The sequence below is a fragment of the Drosophila busckii genome, chromosome X, assembly GCF_011750605.1.
Source record: "Drosophila busckii strain San Diego stock center, stock number 13000-0081.31 chromosome X, ASM1175060v1, whole genome shotgun sequence".
In the NCBI taxonomy this organism is placed as follows: Eukaryota; Metazoa; Arthropoda; class Insecta; order Diptera; family Drosophilidae; genus Drosophila; species Drosophila busckii.
The window spans coordinates 19080405-19095520 of record NC_046608.1 but is presented as its reverse complement, the minus strand read 5'-3'; the positions used below and the strand labels follow the sequence as shown (position 1 = coordinate 19095520).

General features: G+C 44.6%; 6 protein-coding genes across 7 annotated transcripts; 4 read left to right on the top strand and 2 right to left on the bottom strand.

Annotated features, from left to right (window-relative positions):
* The first annotated feature begins 100 nt into the window (after positions 1-100).
* Positions 101-1377, top strand: LOC108606525 (mitochondrial tRNA-specific 2-thiouridylase 1). Its single transcript, XM_017996698.2, has 2 exons — positions 101-783; positions 843-1377. Exons 1-2 carry the CDS (start codon positions 136-138, stop codon positions 1320-1322), a joined length of 1128 nt encoding a protein of 375 aa, XP_017852187.1. The 5' UTR covers positions 101-135; the 3' UTR covers positions 1323-1377.
* A 13-nt stretch (positions 1378-1390) lies between these two features.
* LOC108606523 (cell division control protein 45 homolog) lies at positions 1391-3689 on the bottom strand. The gene is made up of 2 exons (XM_017996695.2): positions 2555-3689; positions 1391-2493 (listed from the first exon to the last, which is right to left on the bottom strand). Exons 1-2 carry the CDS (start codon positions 3448-3450, stop codon positions 1677-1679), a joined length of 1713 nt encoding a protein of 570 aa, XP_017852184.1. The 5' UTR covers positions 3451-3689; the 3' UTR covers positions 1391-1676.
* A 279-nt stretch (positions 3690-3968) lies between these two features.
* On the top strand, positions 3969-4588 carry LOC108604925. The gene is made up of 2 exons (XM_017994495.2): positions 3969-4138; positions 4197-4588. The coding sequence occupies exons 1-2, from the start codon at positions 3969-3971 to the stop codon at positions 4567-4569; spliced, it is 543 nt and encodes a 180-aa protein (XP_017849984.1). The 3' UTR covers positions 4570-4588.
* A 16-nt stretch (positions 4589-4604) lies between these two features.
* On the top strand, positions 4605-5992 carry LOC108606524 (gamma-butyrobetaine dioxygenase). Its single transcript, XM_017996697.2, has 2 exons — positions 4605-5272; positions 5329-5992. The coding sequence occupies exons 1-2, from the start codon at positions 4689-4691 to the stop codon at positions 5960-5962; spliced, it is 1218 nt and encodes a 405-aa protein (XP_017852186.1). The 5' UTR covers positions 4605-4688; the 3' UTR covers positions 5963-5992.
* Positions 5993-6139: 147 nt separating this feature from the next.
* LOC108606522 (protein suppressor of white apricot) lies at positions 6140-10932 on the top strand. 2 transcript variants are annotated; one of them, XM_017996693.1, is made up of 7 exons: positions 6140-6565; positions 7375-7547; positions 8190-8407; positions 8472-9480; positions 9538-9849; positions 9910-10038; positions 10104-10932. In XM_017996693.1, the coding sequence occupies exons 1-7, from the start codon at positions 6258-6260 to the stop codon at positions 10793-10795; spliced, it is 2841 nt and encodes a 946-aa protein (XP_017852182.1). In that variant the 5' UTR covers positions 6140-6257; the 3' UTR covers positions 10796-10932. The 2 variants fall into 2 exon arrangements, with proteins under 2 accessions (XP_017852182.1, XP_017852183.1); XM_017996694.2 differs by having other exon boundaries at positions 6141-6565; positions 10107-10932.
* Positions 10933-12178: 1246 nt separating this feature from the next.
* On the bottom strand, positions 12179-13564 carry LOC108605840 (inositol oxygenase). Its single transcript, XM_017995648.2, has 3 exons — positions 13323-13564; positions 12686-13262; positions 12179-12619 (listed from the first exon to the last, which is right to left on the bottom strand). Exons 1-3 carry the CDS (start codon positions 13513-13515, stop codon positions 12511-12513), a joined length of 879 nt encoding a protein of 292 aa, XP_017851137.1. The 5' UTR covers positions 13516-13564; the 3' UTR covers positions 12179-12510.
* Positions 13565-15116: the final 1552 nt, after the last annotated feature.

Genomic DNA, 15116 nt, shown 5'->3' with positions numbered 1-15116 from the left:
TAGCGCAGCAAACTAGCGAGTATTATCTACAATGTTTTCGCCGCACTTAAAATGCTATCGTTGCTAGCTATCGAGCTATCGATGAAACGCGCACTCCAAATGTAAAAACAATAACAAACGTAAATAACAGGTGCAATGCTGCGCAATGTTGTTGTGGGCATGTCCGGCGGCGTTGATAGCGCTGTCAGCGCACATCTGCTAAAGGAGCGTGGATTCAATGTGCTCGGCGTGTTCATGCGCAACTGGGACGAGCATGATGAAGCCGGTCGCTGCAGTGGCGAGCAGGATCTTAAGGATGCAGAGTGGGCATGCCAGCGATTACAAATTGAGCTGCGGCAAGTTAACTATGTAAAGCAATACTGGACAGCTGTGTTTAGCCAGTTTCTGGAGGACTATCAGCTAGGTTTGACGCCCAACCCGGACATATTGTGTAACAAGCACATCAAGTTTGATCTGTTCCAGCGACATGCGCTAGATACACTGCAGTATGATGCTGTGGCTACAGGCCACTATGCACGCAATAGCCGCGGTGACTACCTGGAGCAGCCACTAGAGCGAGTGCGATTGTTAATACCCAAGGACACGTTCAAGGATCAGACGTTCTTTCTGTCAGGCATAGCACAGGCAGCACTGCAGCGCACCATGTTTCCGCTTGGTGGCTTGCTTAAGGACGAGGTGAAACAGCTGGCACGTCGCATTGGCCTACGCCGACTGGCCGAGAAGCGCGAAAGCACAGGCATCTGTTTTGTGGGCAAGCGTGACTTCAAGAGCTTCATCAGTGAGGTGAGCAGCATTCACACAGCCAAATCAAGCGCATACTAATGCTTCTCTTTGATTTGCAGTACATCAGCGCCAAGCCTGGCAACTTTGTGGACGTTGACAGCGGCGAAGTTGTGGGCAGCCACGAGGGCATTCACCAATGGACTGTGGGCCAACGTTGCCGTCTTAGCTCGTATCTACAGCCATACTATGTAGCACACAAAGAAGCTGCCAGCAATACCATTTACGTTGCCGCTGGCCATGAACATCCTGCGCTGCACTGCAAGCGAATTCACATTGGTGCCATCAATTGGCTCTGCAGTGAGTCGCAACAACAGCTGATCTCCCAGGGCAGTCTTCGCTGTCGCTTTCGTTTCCAGCATACCAAGCCTTTGGTCGACTGTGAGTTGCGTGCTGATGAGGTGTTACTCCAAGAGCCGCTGCGTGCCATCACACCCGGGCAGTACGCTGTCTTCTACGATGATGTGGCCTGTCTAGGAGCAGCACGTATTTTCCATGGTGAGCCGCTGCAGCAGCAGTCAGCGGTAGCTATGAAGAGCTAGCAGCTGTTAATATTAGATTATGTAAATAATATCTTAAGTATAAATATAAATTTAAACAAGCATTGAATTTGTTTCGTTGGCCTTAAGTGTCTATAGCATATATGTTTAATTTGATGTCCTCTTTGCACGATTGCTTGACTTGTTTTGATCTTAAATAGTTAGGTTAATTCAGTTGTTTAACATTAAATTGTTGGTCGCTTGTACATCGTTAGAAATCATTACTTAAATAATCTACGTCTAGCCAAAAAAAAAATGGATTAAAAAACAAATGTTATGCATAAATTAGTTCACGCTTAATATAGCTTAATTACATATATGTGTAGGGTAGGGGGCAGGTATAGAAGGGGATTAGGGTTAGGTGAGCAGCACTGTAAGCGCGTCCAGAAACCGTGTAAGATCACTTTGGCGCAGCTGCACAATGGAGGGTTCAAAAAAGTCTTGCAGCAAGCTCACCTTGCTCTTCTGGGCGGCCTGATCGAAGGCCTTGCCAAAGAAGTTCTTGGGCGAATCCTCACGCACCGGCGCTATGCCCACCAGCAGGCACATGCCCTGTGTCGCGTCCAGCGGACAGGTGGCAATGAGTGGCATATCTGGTGCCTGGCGTGCGCGTGTTGTGGCCACATGGCCGTGCAGCACGAACTTGGCGAGCAGCGCCAGCGCATAGGGATAGGAGAAGAATGCATGCTCCTCCTGCAGTATATAATAGAAGAATGAGCCCGTGGAGTGCACCTGGTGCGCCTCCAGGCAGCTCTGCACCTGACGAAAGATGGCCGCGTGCAGCAGCTTGGCATTGTCAATGCCCGCAATGAGCAGTTGCTTGTGCTGACGCATCAGTGCATCCGCTGCCTCCATGAAACAGTCCTCTGGCGTCTTATGCTTCTTCACCGACTGCAAGATCGCAAGCAGCGCATAGACATAGTCAGCAGCGGCGTAGCGACTGCGATAGCCATAGCTAAGCGTAAATGTGCCGTAGACAATGTCCGGAATGTCGTATTTGTCGGCCAGCTGCTCAACCATCGAGTAGAATTCCTTGCGCAACACCAGATCCATTGAGTTGTACATTTGGCGTGCATGCACCAGCGGCAGGCCCATCTCGACCAGCAGCTCGTGCAGGCGCTTCTCACCGCGCAGCGTCCAAAGCTTAAGCTGGCAAGCAGCATAGCGCGAATAGCTGTAGACACGTCGTGATAAATGATAAATTGGTATTGAGTATGGAAAGTTGCATTACTTACCGCATAGACTCAGTTACCGTCCAGTGTCTGTAGAGCACCAGATGCAGATCCTTCTCAAAATTGATCTTGGCAGCGCTCATCGTATGCTGATCATTGGTCTTGTTGGTCAAGCGAGACACGTGCGATTGTATGTGCTCCAGCTCCAAGGTATAGGCAGCACTCTCGATCTTGCCCAGCAGCAACTGCTCGCTAATGCCCACAATTGCCCACCAGAGCAGATCCATGTTGTCCTTGGACAGCTTCCAGGCCAGCTCAAAGATCATGAGCGCCGTCGAACGACCGTAGTAGCTAAATTGCGTATAATCGAACATAATGCGATCGCGTTCCAGTTCCCATTGCCGACGTGCACGCATTCGCATCACACGCTGCTCGTGTCGTTGCATGCGTGTGAGTTTTGGCGCTCCTGTTTCGGGATCGCCTTCCCCCTCATCGGACTCGCCCTCACCACTGTCGCGATCCTCATCCTGCTCATCCTCTTCTTCATCCTCGTCATAGAATATTGTTTCAAACGCTGGTATATTCTCTTCCAGCGCGGGATCGCCCAAAATACATACCTGCCGATCACTATAGATGTTGCAAACATCCAGCGGACGATGTGCATCGCATATGTAAAATGTCACCTCGTCATCTGGCTGCAGTAGCTCCACAATGTCCACGCAACCGCCGCAGTTCATTAGCAGCACATGTTTGACATCGCCCTGATGTTCGGCATAGGCACGACGCAGTCCAGTTAAGCCCATAATGGGCACCACTGTGTAGAGCATGTGATCATACTTAAAGAGTGCCTGCAGTATTTTGCTTGCACATATGGCATCCACATCATAGTTGACAATGATTAGAATGCGCTTGCCAATCAGCTGTCCGTAGAAATCATTCTTCAAATCTTGTATAAACATCTTTGGGCCGCACACCAAGTCAAGTTGGACGGAACACGAACACGAAAAAACTGCTCAACGTTAAAGCAATTGTCCACTAGTATGTATTGCAAATAATTATTTGTTGCTTTAGATAACTATTGGCTGTGATCTTTGCTGCATTTTGCTATTTGTCAATCCACATTCCAGCTCTAGTTTAGCGCTCCCACATCTGCTGTATCGAATTTGGCGGGAACGCACAGCTGTTTCAGCCAAAGCTGCAAGCGCTGCGATCGATGTTATTGCTTATCGATAACGCACAAGCATGCGTAGTACTCGCAACCGCTAATCCAAAATAGTTAAATTGCTAAAAAGTAGTTAAGCAAATAACAAATTTAAATGAGCTTAAGCATAATTTAAATTTATTTAACTCGTTGAAATGCAACTGATAAATAGCTGAATTTGACTTGAATAAAGCTGAATTGACAACACTGGCAGTGTATTTTTGCCGGCACAACATTTTTGTATCTGTATCTTTTGAAGATTATATTTTAAAAAATATGGCTAAGAACAAAGGCAAACGTAAGGTGTTAACCCAGAAGCATGTCTGCTCCCGCATGAATTTCCTTTACCAAGCGTCGCAGCTAATGGCGCACAGCCAACAAAACACACTGGCCGCTTACTATGGAAAGCTCTGCCGCAACGTGGGCACCAAGGCGCTAATGCACATGTATGTATTAAAAACAAATACGCAAGTAAACAAAGTATATATTATATTTGGGTTGCAGCGCACCTGACTTAAAACGCACGCTATGTAAGCGCTGCTCTCTGCCGCTTCTACCAGGCGTCAACACAACGCTACAACTGCAAACAGAGCCAAAGAAGCAGCCTGAAGAGCCGCCTACAACAACAGATGCTAAGCCTAAACGTAAGCGTCGCTGTCGTCGGCTGCCTAAGCACAAGCAAAATAAGTCCGGAAAGACTTCGCAGTCAGTGCAAGATGAGCATGCCAAGCTGCAGTTGGAGTGCTGCTTGTGTCATGCACAACGTCACTTCCAAGTCAACACTGAGCGAGAATGCTGGTCGGAGCGCGCAGAAGCCATCGCTCAAGTAGTTTCGCTACAAGAGCAAGATAATGCAGACGAGCAAGAGCAATTGTGATAAGCGTTGGCGCTTATCACCCAGACGACTCTCAGCTCACGTGTAATAACACTTGACGAGATAAGCACGCCACTGGATAATCAGACATCGTATGTTCGCTGTAATCAGTATTTAAGAACATGTTGAGCTGCCGGCGTCTGATTGGACAACTGGCGAACCGAAGCCAGCTGCGATGCTATGCTACAGCTCGCCTGCTGGACCAGCGCTATGTGGAGCTGACGCAGAAAAACGGTGAGCAACTCAAGTACCCCAGCGTCTGGCTGCGTGACAATTGCCAGTGCCCGGATTGCTTTTATGCAGCGACGAGCACACGCAAGAGTAACTGGGAACGCGGTCCTTTGAATGTGCGCGCCGAGACTGTACGCTTTGATGTGCAGCGACAGCAACTCATTGTGCACTGGCAGGATGCGCACGAGTCCAGCTACGATTTGAACTGGCTGCAGGAACGTGACTTTGCTAGCAGACAGCGATATCTGGATGCAGTCTACAAGCCGCCAATGCAGCTATGGAGCAAAACGGAGTTTGCTGCGAACACATGTGAATTTGCCTATAAGGATGTGCTCAAGCAGGATGCAGTGTTGCTGCAATGGCTGGAGGCTTTGGCCGTGAAGGGCTTTGCGCTGTTGCATGGCGCCCCCAACGATGTCCATGTAGTGCGCCAGTTGGCTGAGCGCATTGGCTATATCAAGCATACGACCTACGGGTAAGCTCACATCCATAACATAAATATTGATTGTATTAAGTTTTCTTTCTGCGCAGCGATGTGTTTGAGGTCAAGTCTAAGCCAAATGCGGGCAACTATGCCTATTTGATGACTCCATTGCCACTGCACACGGACATGCCGTATTATGAATACAAGGCGGGCATTAATATTCTGCATACACTGGTGCAATCGGAATCGCCAGGTGGCTCCAATACCATGACCGATGGTTTCTATATAGCGGACAAGCTGCGACGTGAGCATCCTGCTTATTTTGAGCTGCTGCGCAGCGTGCCCGTCAATTGGTTCGACATTGGTCACGATGGCGACGCTAAGAAGCCGTTTCATAGTCTCTGGCGTGCGCCCATCATTTGCCTAGATGTGGATGGTCAGTATGCGCGCATCAATCAAAACACCACAAAGCGCGACAGTAGATTCAGCGTGCCGCTGGAGCAGGTTGTAGCTTGGTATGAAGCTTATGACATGTTTATGCAGTTGGCTCAGGCAGAGGCTGTGGAGTTTAAGACCCGTCCCGGCGATGTCTTTGTATTCAACAATCTGCGCATGCTGCACGGACGCACAGCTTATGAGGACTCACCAGAGAATAAGCGGCATTTGGTGGGCGCATACGTAGACTGGGACATAATTTATTCCAAGCTGCGTACTCTCAAGTTTCCAAATGCAAAAGACTAGTATTGTTTGATTCAGCCAAATAAAATAAAATATAGCTAAAGTTCAAATTGTGTGCCAATAATTTAAAGCTAAAAAGTAGGGTGACCATATAAATATAGCCATAAGTATCGATAAATACTGCACACAATATTTTTCCATCTTTACAACAGGGTCACATTGCTCGTGCGCACATGAACATCAATAATAACAAGAAAACGAAAGAATTGTTAAAAGCAGCAAGAAAATTTAACTAAAATATAAAAGTGCTATAATTATAATGTGTATATGTGTGTGCAAGTGCTAAGTTGGATAAATAATGCCCTACAATATACGTGCCGGTGGTAGCAACGCCATGGTGCGTGAGTACGCTGGTGGTAGTATCAGTGGCATTTTGCGAAAACCCGGAGGCAGCGGAGGCGCTGCAATGGCAGCGTCAGCTGCTGGCGTGGGTGGCGCTGTCTACAATGCAGCGGGCATGGTCACAGATGGACGTCACCCAGCGTTAGAACTTCTTGTGTTTGGCTATGCGTGCAAAGTATTCCGAGATGATGAAAAGGCGCGCGATATGGATCAAGGGAAGCAGCTGATACCCTGGATGGGCGATGTAAATCTCAAAATAGACAGGTTAATAACTGTTGCCTAGTGCACTGGCACTACTACTACACTTAATTAAACTAAAAATACGCTATGCAGACCGTAATTATATTTAATATATGTATGTACATACGTTGTACGTAATGTCCTATGCAACAGTTCCTGATTCCTGAGCCACAACATACTATATACATAGTCCCCAGCTGATTCAGCCGAGCTACACCAAGAACTGAAAAATAATTGAAAAATATTTATATAAGGCAGGGCATGGGGCAGTTGGGTGGCAACTTACCAAAACAAAAACAAAAAAAAGGCAAAAAAAAAAAAAGATTCTTTTTTGTTATAACAGCTATTTTCAGTGCTTCCTCACACACAAACAAATTGTGACTTCTCTCTATCTCTATCTCTATACATATTTATACATATAACTACTTTATTGTAATTGTAAAACAATTAACTTTTTTATAGCAACCGGAGCGGTATGTATGACTGATTAAGATATTTTCTACCAACAACTTTTAGCTGTAAAACATGAATTTCAGTTAAATTAATCAACACAAAAATAAGAAAAACTATTTAATTTATTTTTTCAATTTATCTATATGTATATGCAAACTATGGTATATATATATTTATTGATATAAAATGATTTTTAGTTTTGCGTTTGATTTCGATGGTGTGTCTTGTCCTTGTGCGTGAAGTACATACTTTACCGTTATTAATCAAGTCACTAATAACGTGCTTCTGCTTGTCTATATTTCTCTGATCTTTTCTTTGCCTGTATGTTACACACACACACGAAACAAACACACACACACACCACACATACAAATACACAGATATGATGTACGCGGAGCATTATGCGAGCTGGGCTCCTACGAAGCACCACCTGGTGGCTACGGAAATCGCCTGGAATATCTGAGCAGCGACGAACAGCGCGCCGAACAATTGTGCGAGGAGGAGCGCTATCTATTCCTATACCGTAATGAGGAAGAGCTACGCCTGCAGCAAGGTAAGCTCAACCAAAACCAACTGTTTCCGCCTTTACCTCAATCCCCCAATACCAATTCCATGCAACAACTAAACTCAAATTCAACTCAAAACGTAAACCCAAGAAAAACCAAAACCAAAAACCAAACGTAAATTTAAATTCTAAGTGATCAAAGCACATACAATGCCCAATATATACAAAATGCAATGAGCATAAGCATTAAGTTGCAAGTAAACTCAAGAAAAAAACTCAAATCAAATCAACGTAAGTGTGTGCCGAGTGTCCTTGCCGTCGCCCCCCGCGTCTCCAAATGCGCGCCTGTGAGCTGCGGGTGCAGGTTCGGGTTCAGGTAAATAGATATTCAATTATATTTGCCATATTCACAATCTTTTGTAGTTGCCACAAACATTGCCACTTGGAAAAGAGCGAGAGAGCGATATACAACGGTAGCAGCCACCACATAAATGAAACAAAAAAAAAAAAAAAATAATAATAACTGCAAACTTCTACATCAAAAAATAATAATTTTAAACTTTTACCTAATCCTGAATGTAACGCTCTCTAACTAAAGTCAACGCTTTTGTCTTGTGTTTTCTTATTTTTGCCAACACACACACGCACACACACACACTCAAAAATACACATATACTTGCACATATGCAGAGGAGGATCTGAAGCGTCTGCATCAGGAAATATCAGGCGGCAGCTACAGTCAAGTTGAATTACAATACGATGCTCAGGGTCAGCTCATCTCCGCTGGCACTGAGAGCACTCCAACAACTTCCACAGCTGTCAGCTCAGTTGCCACAGCGGAGGAAAGTGAATTGCCCTATAAAATGCCACAGAATCTGCTCATAGCGCCAGCTGCAGATATCAAATTGGTATGTACACTCTTTCGCTCTTACTCGTGTTCTGCTCTAAATCTCTTGCCCTATTTACTTGCAGCCAGAGACAATGAAGCAACATGCCATTATTGAAAAGACGGCACGTTTTATTGCCACGCAGGGCGCACAAATGGAAATATTAATCAAGGCCAAGCAGGCAGCCAATGCGCAATTTGATTTCCTCTCCCAAGGCGGCGAGCTGCAGCCATATTATCGTCATATATTGTCGGCGATTAAGCAGAACAAGTACGCAGCTAGCATACCGCCCAGCCAGCCATCGCCAGAGAATGCAGCGGCAACTCCAAAAAGTCCAAAGCAGCAAATTATCACGGTGCCCACCATTAAGTATAAGCCATCGGCGAATTGCGCCTACACGCAGCTGATAAGCAAGATTAAGGGCGTGCCGCTGCAGTCGGTGCTGGATGATGATGCGCACTCGCAGCATTCCGCTGGCAGCGCTGCTTCACCCACGCCCAGCTGCAAGTCCGAGGGTCAAAGCCAAAGCAGTGGTGACTTCAAGCCCGTGCTCCTGCAATACACTGGCAGCATTTTTACACATGAGTCAGAGGCAGCGCAGGACAATGCCAACGATGGGCCGCCGCAGGTGAAGCTGCTTAAAAATACCAGCGCTTTGGCCTTGGCGCAAGACTACAGCTCCGGCAGCGACGAGGAGGATGAGAATGAGCATGAGGAGCAGGCAAAGCCACAGCAGCCACAGCCGCCGCCACAAAAGTCCAGCACAAATATTAGTTCGCAGCCTGTGGCAGATGTGCCGCCGCCAGCGCTGCTCAATTTTCCGCTGCCCGAGGACAGTCTGCGTCACATTATTGACAAGACAGCCACGTATGTGATTAAGAACGGTCGTCAGTTTGAGGAGACGCTGCGCACCAAGAGCGTCGAGCGCTTCAATTTTCTGCTGCCCGAGCACAAGTTCTATGCATACTATATGTACAAAATAACCGGCGATGTGGATGCCGCCTCCAAGGAGGAGAAAACACGCAAAGCCGCAGCCGTAGCAGCGGCGCTTATTAGCAAAAAGGGTCTCGGTGTGGCGTCCACCAAAGATAAGAGTAAGCTATAAGCACAGTATAATAATTGGAATACACACTAATTTATGTTTGTTGCAGCTGCAGTTCCTGTTTGCTTTTCCATACGGCCACGCGATGAGAGCACTACGCTGACGCCCGCACTGCCGCAGGACGTTAGCGATGAGGAGGAGCAGCAGCAGCCAAAGCCAAAGCCCACATGCAAAACGGAGATACAAAAAGCTGGCATGCCCGACAGCGTGCAGCGCGCTATTAAACAAGTGGAGACACAGCTGCTGGCCAGGACTGGCAATCAAAAGGCAGCCACAGCACGCAGTCAAAAGTCCCCAACAGGCAGTCAAAAGTCTGCAACAGTCACAACATTAACGTCGCCGCTCAAGGAGCAGCGTCAAGGTGAGCTAGCTAGCCGACATAAAAAAGTATATAGATCGCTTATTTTACTTTTTTCTTTAGCTGAGGATAAAGTCAAGGATAAGCTGGCGCAGATAGCGCGTGACAAGCTAAATGGCATGATATCGCGAGAGAAGCAATTGCAGCTGGAACGCAAACGCAAAGCGCTGGCCTTTCTCAACCAGATCAAAGGTTAGCCAAGGCTACAAAATCAATGCAACAACAACAGCTGCTAATTTTTCTCATCCTCTTACAAGTAGAAGGTCCTAGCGCCCTGGCAGCTGACACTGCCACAGAGGCAACAGCTGCAAGCAAAGCGCCGGATGCTGAAGCGGCAAGTGACTGCGAGTCGAATGATTCTGTGCGTTCCATACCCATAACCTACTTTGGCCCCGATGACGATGATGAGGATGAGGCAGAAGCACAAACCAAACCACAGCAGCAAAGCAAGCGCAAGGAGGACGATGAAGACGAGGCTGGGGATTTGGAAAAATATAATCTGCTAAATGACGATAGCACCAATACCTACAAAAGCAAACAGATCACAGCACAAATGCTGCTCTCCGAGGAGGACAACGTGCAGACGGCATCCGCTGCTGCTGCCAAAAAACTGTCGTCCAATCGTAGTCGCAGTCACCGTAGCAGTAGAAGCCGCTCCAAAGCGTTAAACGCATCGGTCAGCCGGAGCAGCAGTGAGAGCGGTCGCCGCAGTCGCAGTCGTGATCGCCAGCGTCTGCAGCAGAAGCGTAAGGCCAGCGTCATGAGCCAACCTCGTCGTCGTAGCCGCAGTCCCTCGCCTAGTCGCCATCACCATCAGCGCCAGCGTCATGCTCGCGATGCGGAGGAGTCCTCATTGCGTCGAAAATACCAAGAACGGCATATGGAAAAGAGAGATCACAATCGCCACAAGCGGCGACGTCGCAGCAGCGAAGCTTCCGGCTCCCAGTGAGACAATTTAACTTAAGAATATTAGCTCCTAAGCTGATTGTAAATTTTTCTCGTAGACTTGGAATTTTTTTGTAAATGTTGTGTCGAATTTTAATTGCGTATTGCAGAATTCATAATCAATAAAAGTGTTAAGACTAAAAGTGAAGAAAGAGGGTCCTGCTCCTCCATTATCCTTCTGATTTACAAAGGACATGCATTTTTGTACTCCTGGGCATCGAATCTATCGAATTGCATACCAGGATGTCCAGAATTGCACAAAAAAATTTATTGAAAAAATTTACAGGGGGTAGGTCGCAAAAATTGGCTCAAAAACACAAAATGTCCTTTTTCTCGGAAACTGCAAGGACTACAGTGATGTCCTTTGGTGTCAAAGTAGTGCTCATAAAGAGCTTTCAGAATATATAACTCAAAGGACGAATAGCCCTTTACAGGAGCCTGAGAAAAACCAGCTTTTTTCGTATACAGAAAATCCGTCTATATCCTGCCGTATCCTTTGCAGGATCGGGATGAAATTAATGCCAAACGATTCATTTTCAAAAGGACTATCAGCTGACCAAACGACATACGGATTGTTCTTGTAGTTCCGGAGAAAACGCGGATATTGTGTTTTTGGCCAACTTCCTTGTGACCTGAGGCGAAAATTTTCCAAGTTAATGGACAATATAATGACCCCATATTTTTTTGATGCCAATCGATAGCTTCTCCTCCTGTGAGTGCCGGGAACCAAATATTTTGTAAATGTGACCTGATCCTGCCGAGATATGGCCACTTTTCTCTAGAGGATTGTCGCTGCTTGGCAGCCCTTTGGGGTATGCAATGGATTTTTTCGTTGGCTGCAATTCGCATGGACCAAAATTCAGACAGGACGCAAACCACTTTTTGAGACACTGGCTTGGTTTCAAACCAAATAGTTGCGTCCTGGCTAAGTTCCCAAGCAATTTTTAATAATTTTTTTATTTAATTGTTTGGCGATTTGAAGCACAAAGTTTTTGGATTGCGACACACGCACGTGGCATTTACAAATAAAATGAGTACAAATATTTTTACCTAACACATTTTTTTTGCAAAGTTATGACCAAAATAGTAAGCAAACAAGAAATATCACACTTTGATTAGCCATAACTCAGCCAAAGGACGCCCGATCTCAAAATTTTATGCATTGCTATACTCGTGAGAAGCATGCTAATTAAACTGCATTTAACTTTGAAAAATCCAAAAGATTCGATTTTTTTTAAAAAATTCATGATGTAACCATCACGAATTTTGTTAAAAATGGGCAAAAATCGAAAGTTGGAGAATCCAAAATGTAATGATGCAACTATGTTGCTAGCATTATTACAAGCATAAAACAGTAAACAATTGCATAATCGCTTGATTTTTGGCCAATTTATGACTACAAAACAAATGCCGCACACTTGTGTTTTGTTTAATTTGAAGCTATAACTTATCCGATTGGTATGTAACATAACATTTCAATACGGACTCAACTGTTGCTTACAAATATGTTGAATTATTACAAGAATGACATTGTTGCGCTTTATATTTAATAAATTATGCGCTAATTTCAGATATAATCAAAATCTAGATTGCAAATATTTAACTTTTGGCTATAAAGCTCGATTAAATATACATATATACAGTGGATTAAGAATAAGAGCTATATGAATAACAAGAGCTTAACATTAAAAAAAATATATATAAAATAGTGATTGTTGATTAGAATTCCAGCACGCCGGGTAGATATTTGTCGATGAGCGTTTGGTAGTAAGGCCAGAGTGCCTCGATATCGGGTACGACTTCACTTTTGGTGTACAGATCGTAGCGACTGCAGGTAGAGAAATTGAAATTTCATATTCAACATTCCTTAGATGGAGCAATGAATGCAACTTACTTGAAAATAAGCACCCATTTTTTGGTTTCGGCATCGTTGGGCGCTTCGAGGTGCTTGTAGTCGCCGCCATTGTGCCAGGGATAGAAGGAATGGAAGCGTATAATGTTGCATGCAACATGTGGCAGCTTGGTCTTGTTATGCTTCAGCACTTGATACATGTACTCGTCATGGCCCCAGGACAGCAGCAGATTGTCAATGCCACAGTTGGGCGCATACATGCCGTACTCAGTGTTGTACGCGGGATTGTCGCCATCGGGATTGCCCTCGAAGCTGTCGCCGCGATAGACAATGCTATCGCCCCAGCGGCAGCCCACAGCGAAAGTATCGCCCACCACTGCCCACTGCGGCTCATCATAGAAAGCCATAATCTTGCCGAGATCGTGTATAAGCGCAGTCAGATGCAGCCAATCATGCTCGGGAAACTCGGCGCGTGCACGCTCCGCCGCCTGGAATGCATGTATAATGTTGGGCAAATCCAAATCCGGATCCGATTCATCCACCAGATCGTTGAGCTTCTCCAGCGCCTCGCGCACCGTCAGTTTAATGGTATTGAACTGCAGCCAGCGTGCGCGACGTCCTAAAATCAAGTCAATGCTAGCTTAAGCCGCTCAAGCAATTGTCAGTAGTGCGCACTTACCATTGACAAAATCCACAGTTTGATTCAAATGCATTTGGCGATAGGTGCGACGTACGCGCTCCTTTAGCGGATCCGCTGTATCCACGCTGTAGTCACGAAACTTGGATGGATTCTTGTCCGCAAATGTTGGCTCCGGACGCATTAGCTCCGAAGGATCCAGCAAATGTATAGCATGCTCCTGCAGGATTCTCATCTTGTTTGTTATGTGCGCTCAGTTGATCAAACGAAATGCGATTGAAGCGTCGCCCATTCCAGCTGCACATTTTTATAGATCCCACAATCGAAGCGACTAAAAACACACACACACACATACATAACGCTCTCGTATAACATATAGTATGCATGATTTATAGCCTTCTTGCTATTGTGTTTGTTATTTTATTTTCAAAACACATTGAAGCGGCGTTCGCGTTCAGTTCAGTTCACCTAATCAGTTATCAATACACGGCCGGCCACCCCCCCAGCCCATAGTACAGTCAGTGATCGGTGCTTCTACTGCCGTTAGTACACATATACACTGCGCGAAATGTGCTGAGCTGTAATGAAATGAATAAGCGAAGCATTTCTATAACAAGTGTTAATAAAATTAGAAAAGAAAAACATAAATTCAATAAAACAAAAATAAATTTAATAAAAATAGCTAAAAAATATTTAAAAACATAAAAATGAACACCAAATAAAATTAAAAAATAAATTAATTTATGTACGCTATTTCGATATCTAAAGCTGATAATAAATATATGCAAAAATTAATGCAAATAATAAAAGTATTTTTTAAATTAAATATTAATAGAATAATTAAATATTTATAGAATGTAAAATAAATGCAACTAAAAAATAAAAAAGCGTTTTAAAAAGTATTTTTTTAAAATAAATATTAATAAAATAATTAAATATTTATTGAAAGTAAAATGAAGCATGCAGTTTATAATATTAAATAGAAAGTAAATGAATTATATAAATATAAAATGCAAACTAAACAAGCAGCATGAAAAATGCATATATATAATTTTAATATAATAATAAAAGCAAATAAAATGCAAATAAAATATTTTTAATACATAAATAATGTATGTATTTTTTTGCAGTGTAGCTTGTAGGAAATGCAAGGCGCTGTAGCCAACATCCGTTACTCCTACGACATTCAGAGCTAAGAGCACGTGCTAGTCTCTAAGCTTATCTGCTGCATTATTGTAACCCAAAGCCAGACATTGATGATAAAAAACACACACACACACACACACATGTATGCATGTGTGTGCTTGCAACTAGTGGCAAGTGCAGGGTCAAGCGTGTTGCAAACACATTGAGCTGAGCAAACAACAAAAGATTAAATGGAATTTTTTTTGCTGTTATTAAATGTCGCTATCGCTAATTGTATTTCTATCTTTATAACCAAAAGGCCTGCATATCTTTTAAGAGCGTTACGCTAATTTGTTTGTTTTTTGAGGTCCGCTTTGATAGCCACAGCCCCAATGGCTGTGTAAGTTCAAGTGCGCTAAATTCCATTGTGCCATTATATATATATAGAGAGCGAGAGAGAGAGACGAAAGATCAATCTAATCTGTTTGGCTGGGACCCGTCATCAAGTGTCGCCTAATGTGCCATCAAGGGGAGGATTGCCCAGAGTTGTTATCAATATGAGCTAATGACGTAGGCGCAGGTTAATTATTTTTTTGCATTCAATGTCTGGATGCTGCTCAATGGCGGATTCCAGTGGACGCGCCTCCCAGTTACGGCGTAGTTGGCATGTTAACGAGTTGTAGTGCTCAAGTGTAAGGCGTCAATAAAACT

Excerpts from the sequence above, each read along its gene's own strand:
- LOC108606525 (XM_017996698.2), top strand. The coding sequence starts at position 136 with ATGCTGCGCAATGTTGTTGTGGGCATGTCCGGCGGCGTTGATAGCGCT. Across the intron at positions 784-842 it reads TCAAGAGCTTCATCAGTGAG|TACATCAGCGCCAAGCCTGG; the intron begins GTGAGCAGCATT and ends TTTGATTTGCAG.
- LOC108606523 (XM_017996695.2), bottom strand. The coding sequence starts at position 3,450 with ATGTTTATACAAGATTTGAAGAATGATTTCTACGGACAGCTGATTGGC. Across the intron at positions 2,494-2,554 it reads ACGGTAACTGAGTCTATGCG|CTATTCGCGCTATGCTGCTT; the intron begins GTAAGTAATGCA and ends ACGTGTCTACAG.
- LOC108604925 (XM_017994495.2), top strand. The coding sequence starts at position 3,969 with ATGGCTAAGAACAAAGGCAAACGTAAGGTGTTAACCCAGAAGCATGTC. Across the intron at positions 4,139-4,196 it reads ACCAAGGCGCTAATGCACAT|CGCACCTGACTTAAAACGCA; the intron begins GTATGTATTAAA and ends TTTGGGTTGCAG.
- LOC108606524 (XM_017996697.2), top strand. The coding sequence starts at position 4,689 with ATGTTGAGCTGCCGGCGTCTGATTGGACAACTGGCGAACCGAAGCCAG. Across the intron at positions 5,273-5,328 it reads ATCAAGCATACGACCTACGG|CGATGTGTTTGAGGTCAAGT; the intron begins GTAAGCTCACAT and ends CTTTCTGCGCAG.
- LOC108606522 (XM_017996693.1), top strand. The coding sequence starts at position 6,258 with ATGCCCTACAATATACGTGCCGGTGGTAGCAACGCCATGGTGCGTGAG. Across the intron at positions 6,566-7,374 it reads GTAAATCTCAAAATAGACAG|ATATGATGTACGCGGAGCAT; the intron begins GTTAATAACTGT and ends ACAAATACACAG. Across the intron at positions 7,548-8,189 it reads AGAGCTACGCCTGCAGCAAG|AGGAGGATCTGAAGCGTCTG; the intron begins GTAAGCTCAACC and ends GCACATATGCAG.
- LOC108605840 (XM_017995648.2), bottom strand. The coding sequence starts at position 13,515 with ATGAGAATCCTGCAGGAGCATGCTATACATTTGCTGGATCCTTCGGAG. Across the intron at positions 13,263-13,322 it reads AACTGTGGATTTTGTCAATG|GACGTCGCGCACGCTGGCTG; the intron begins GTAAGTGCGCAC and ends ACTTGATTTTAG. Across the intron at positions 12,620-12,685 it reads AAATGGGTGCTTATTTTCAA|TCGCTACGATCTGTACACCA; the intron begins GTAAGTTGCATT and ends CTCTACCTGCAG.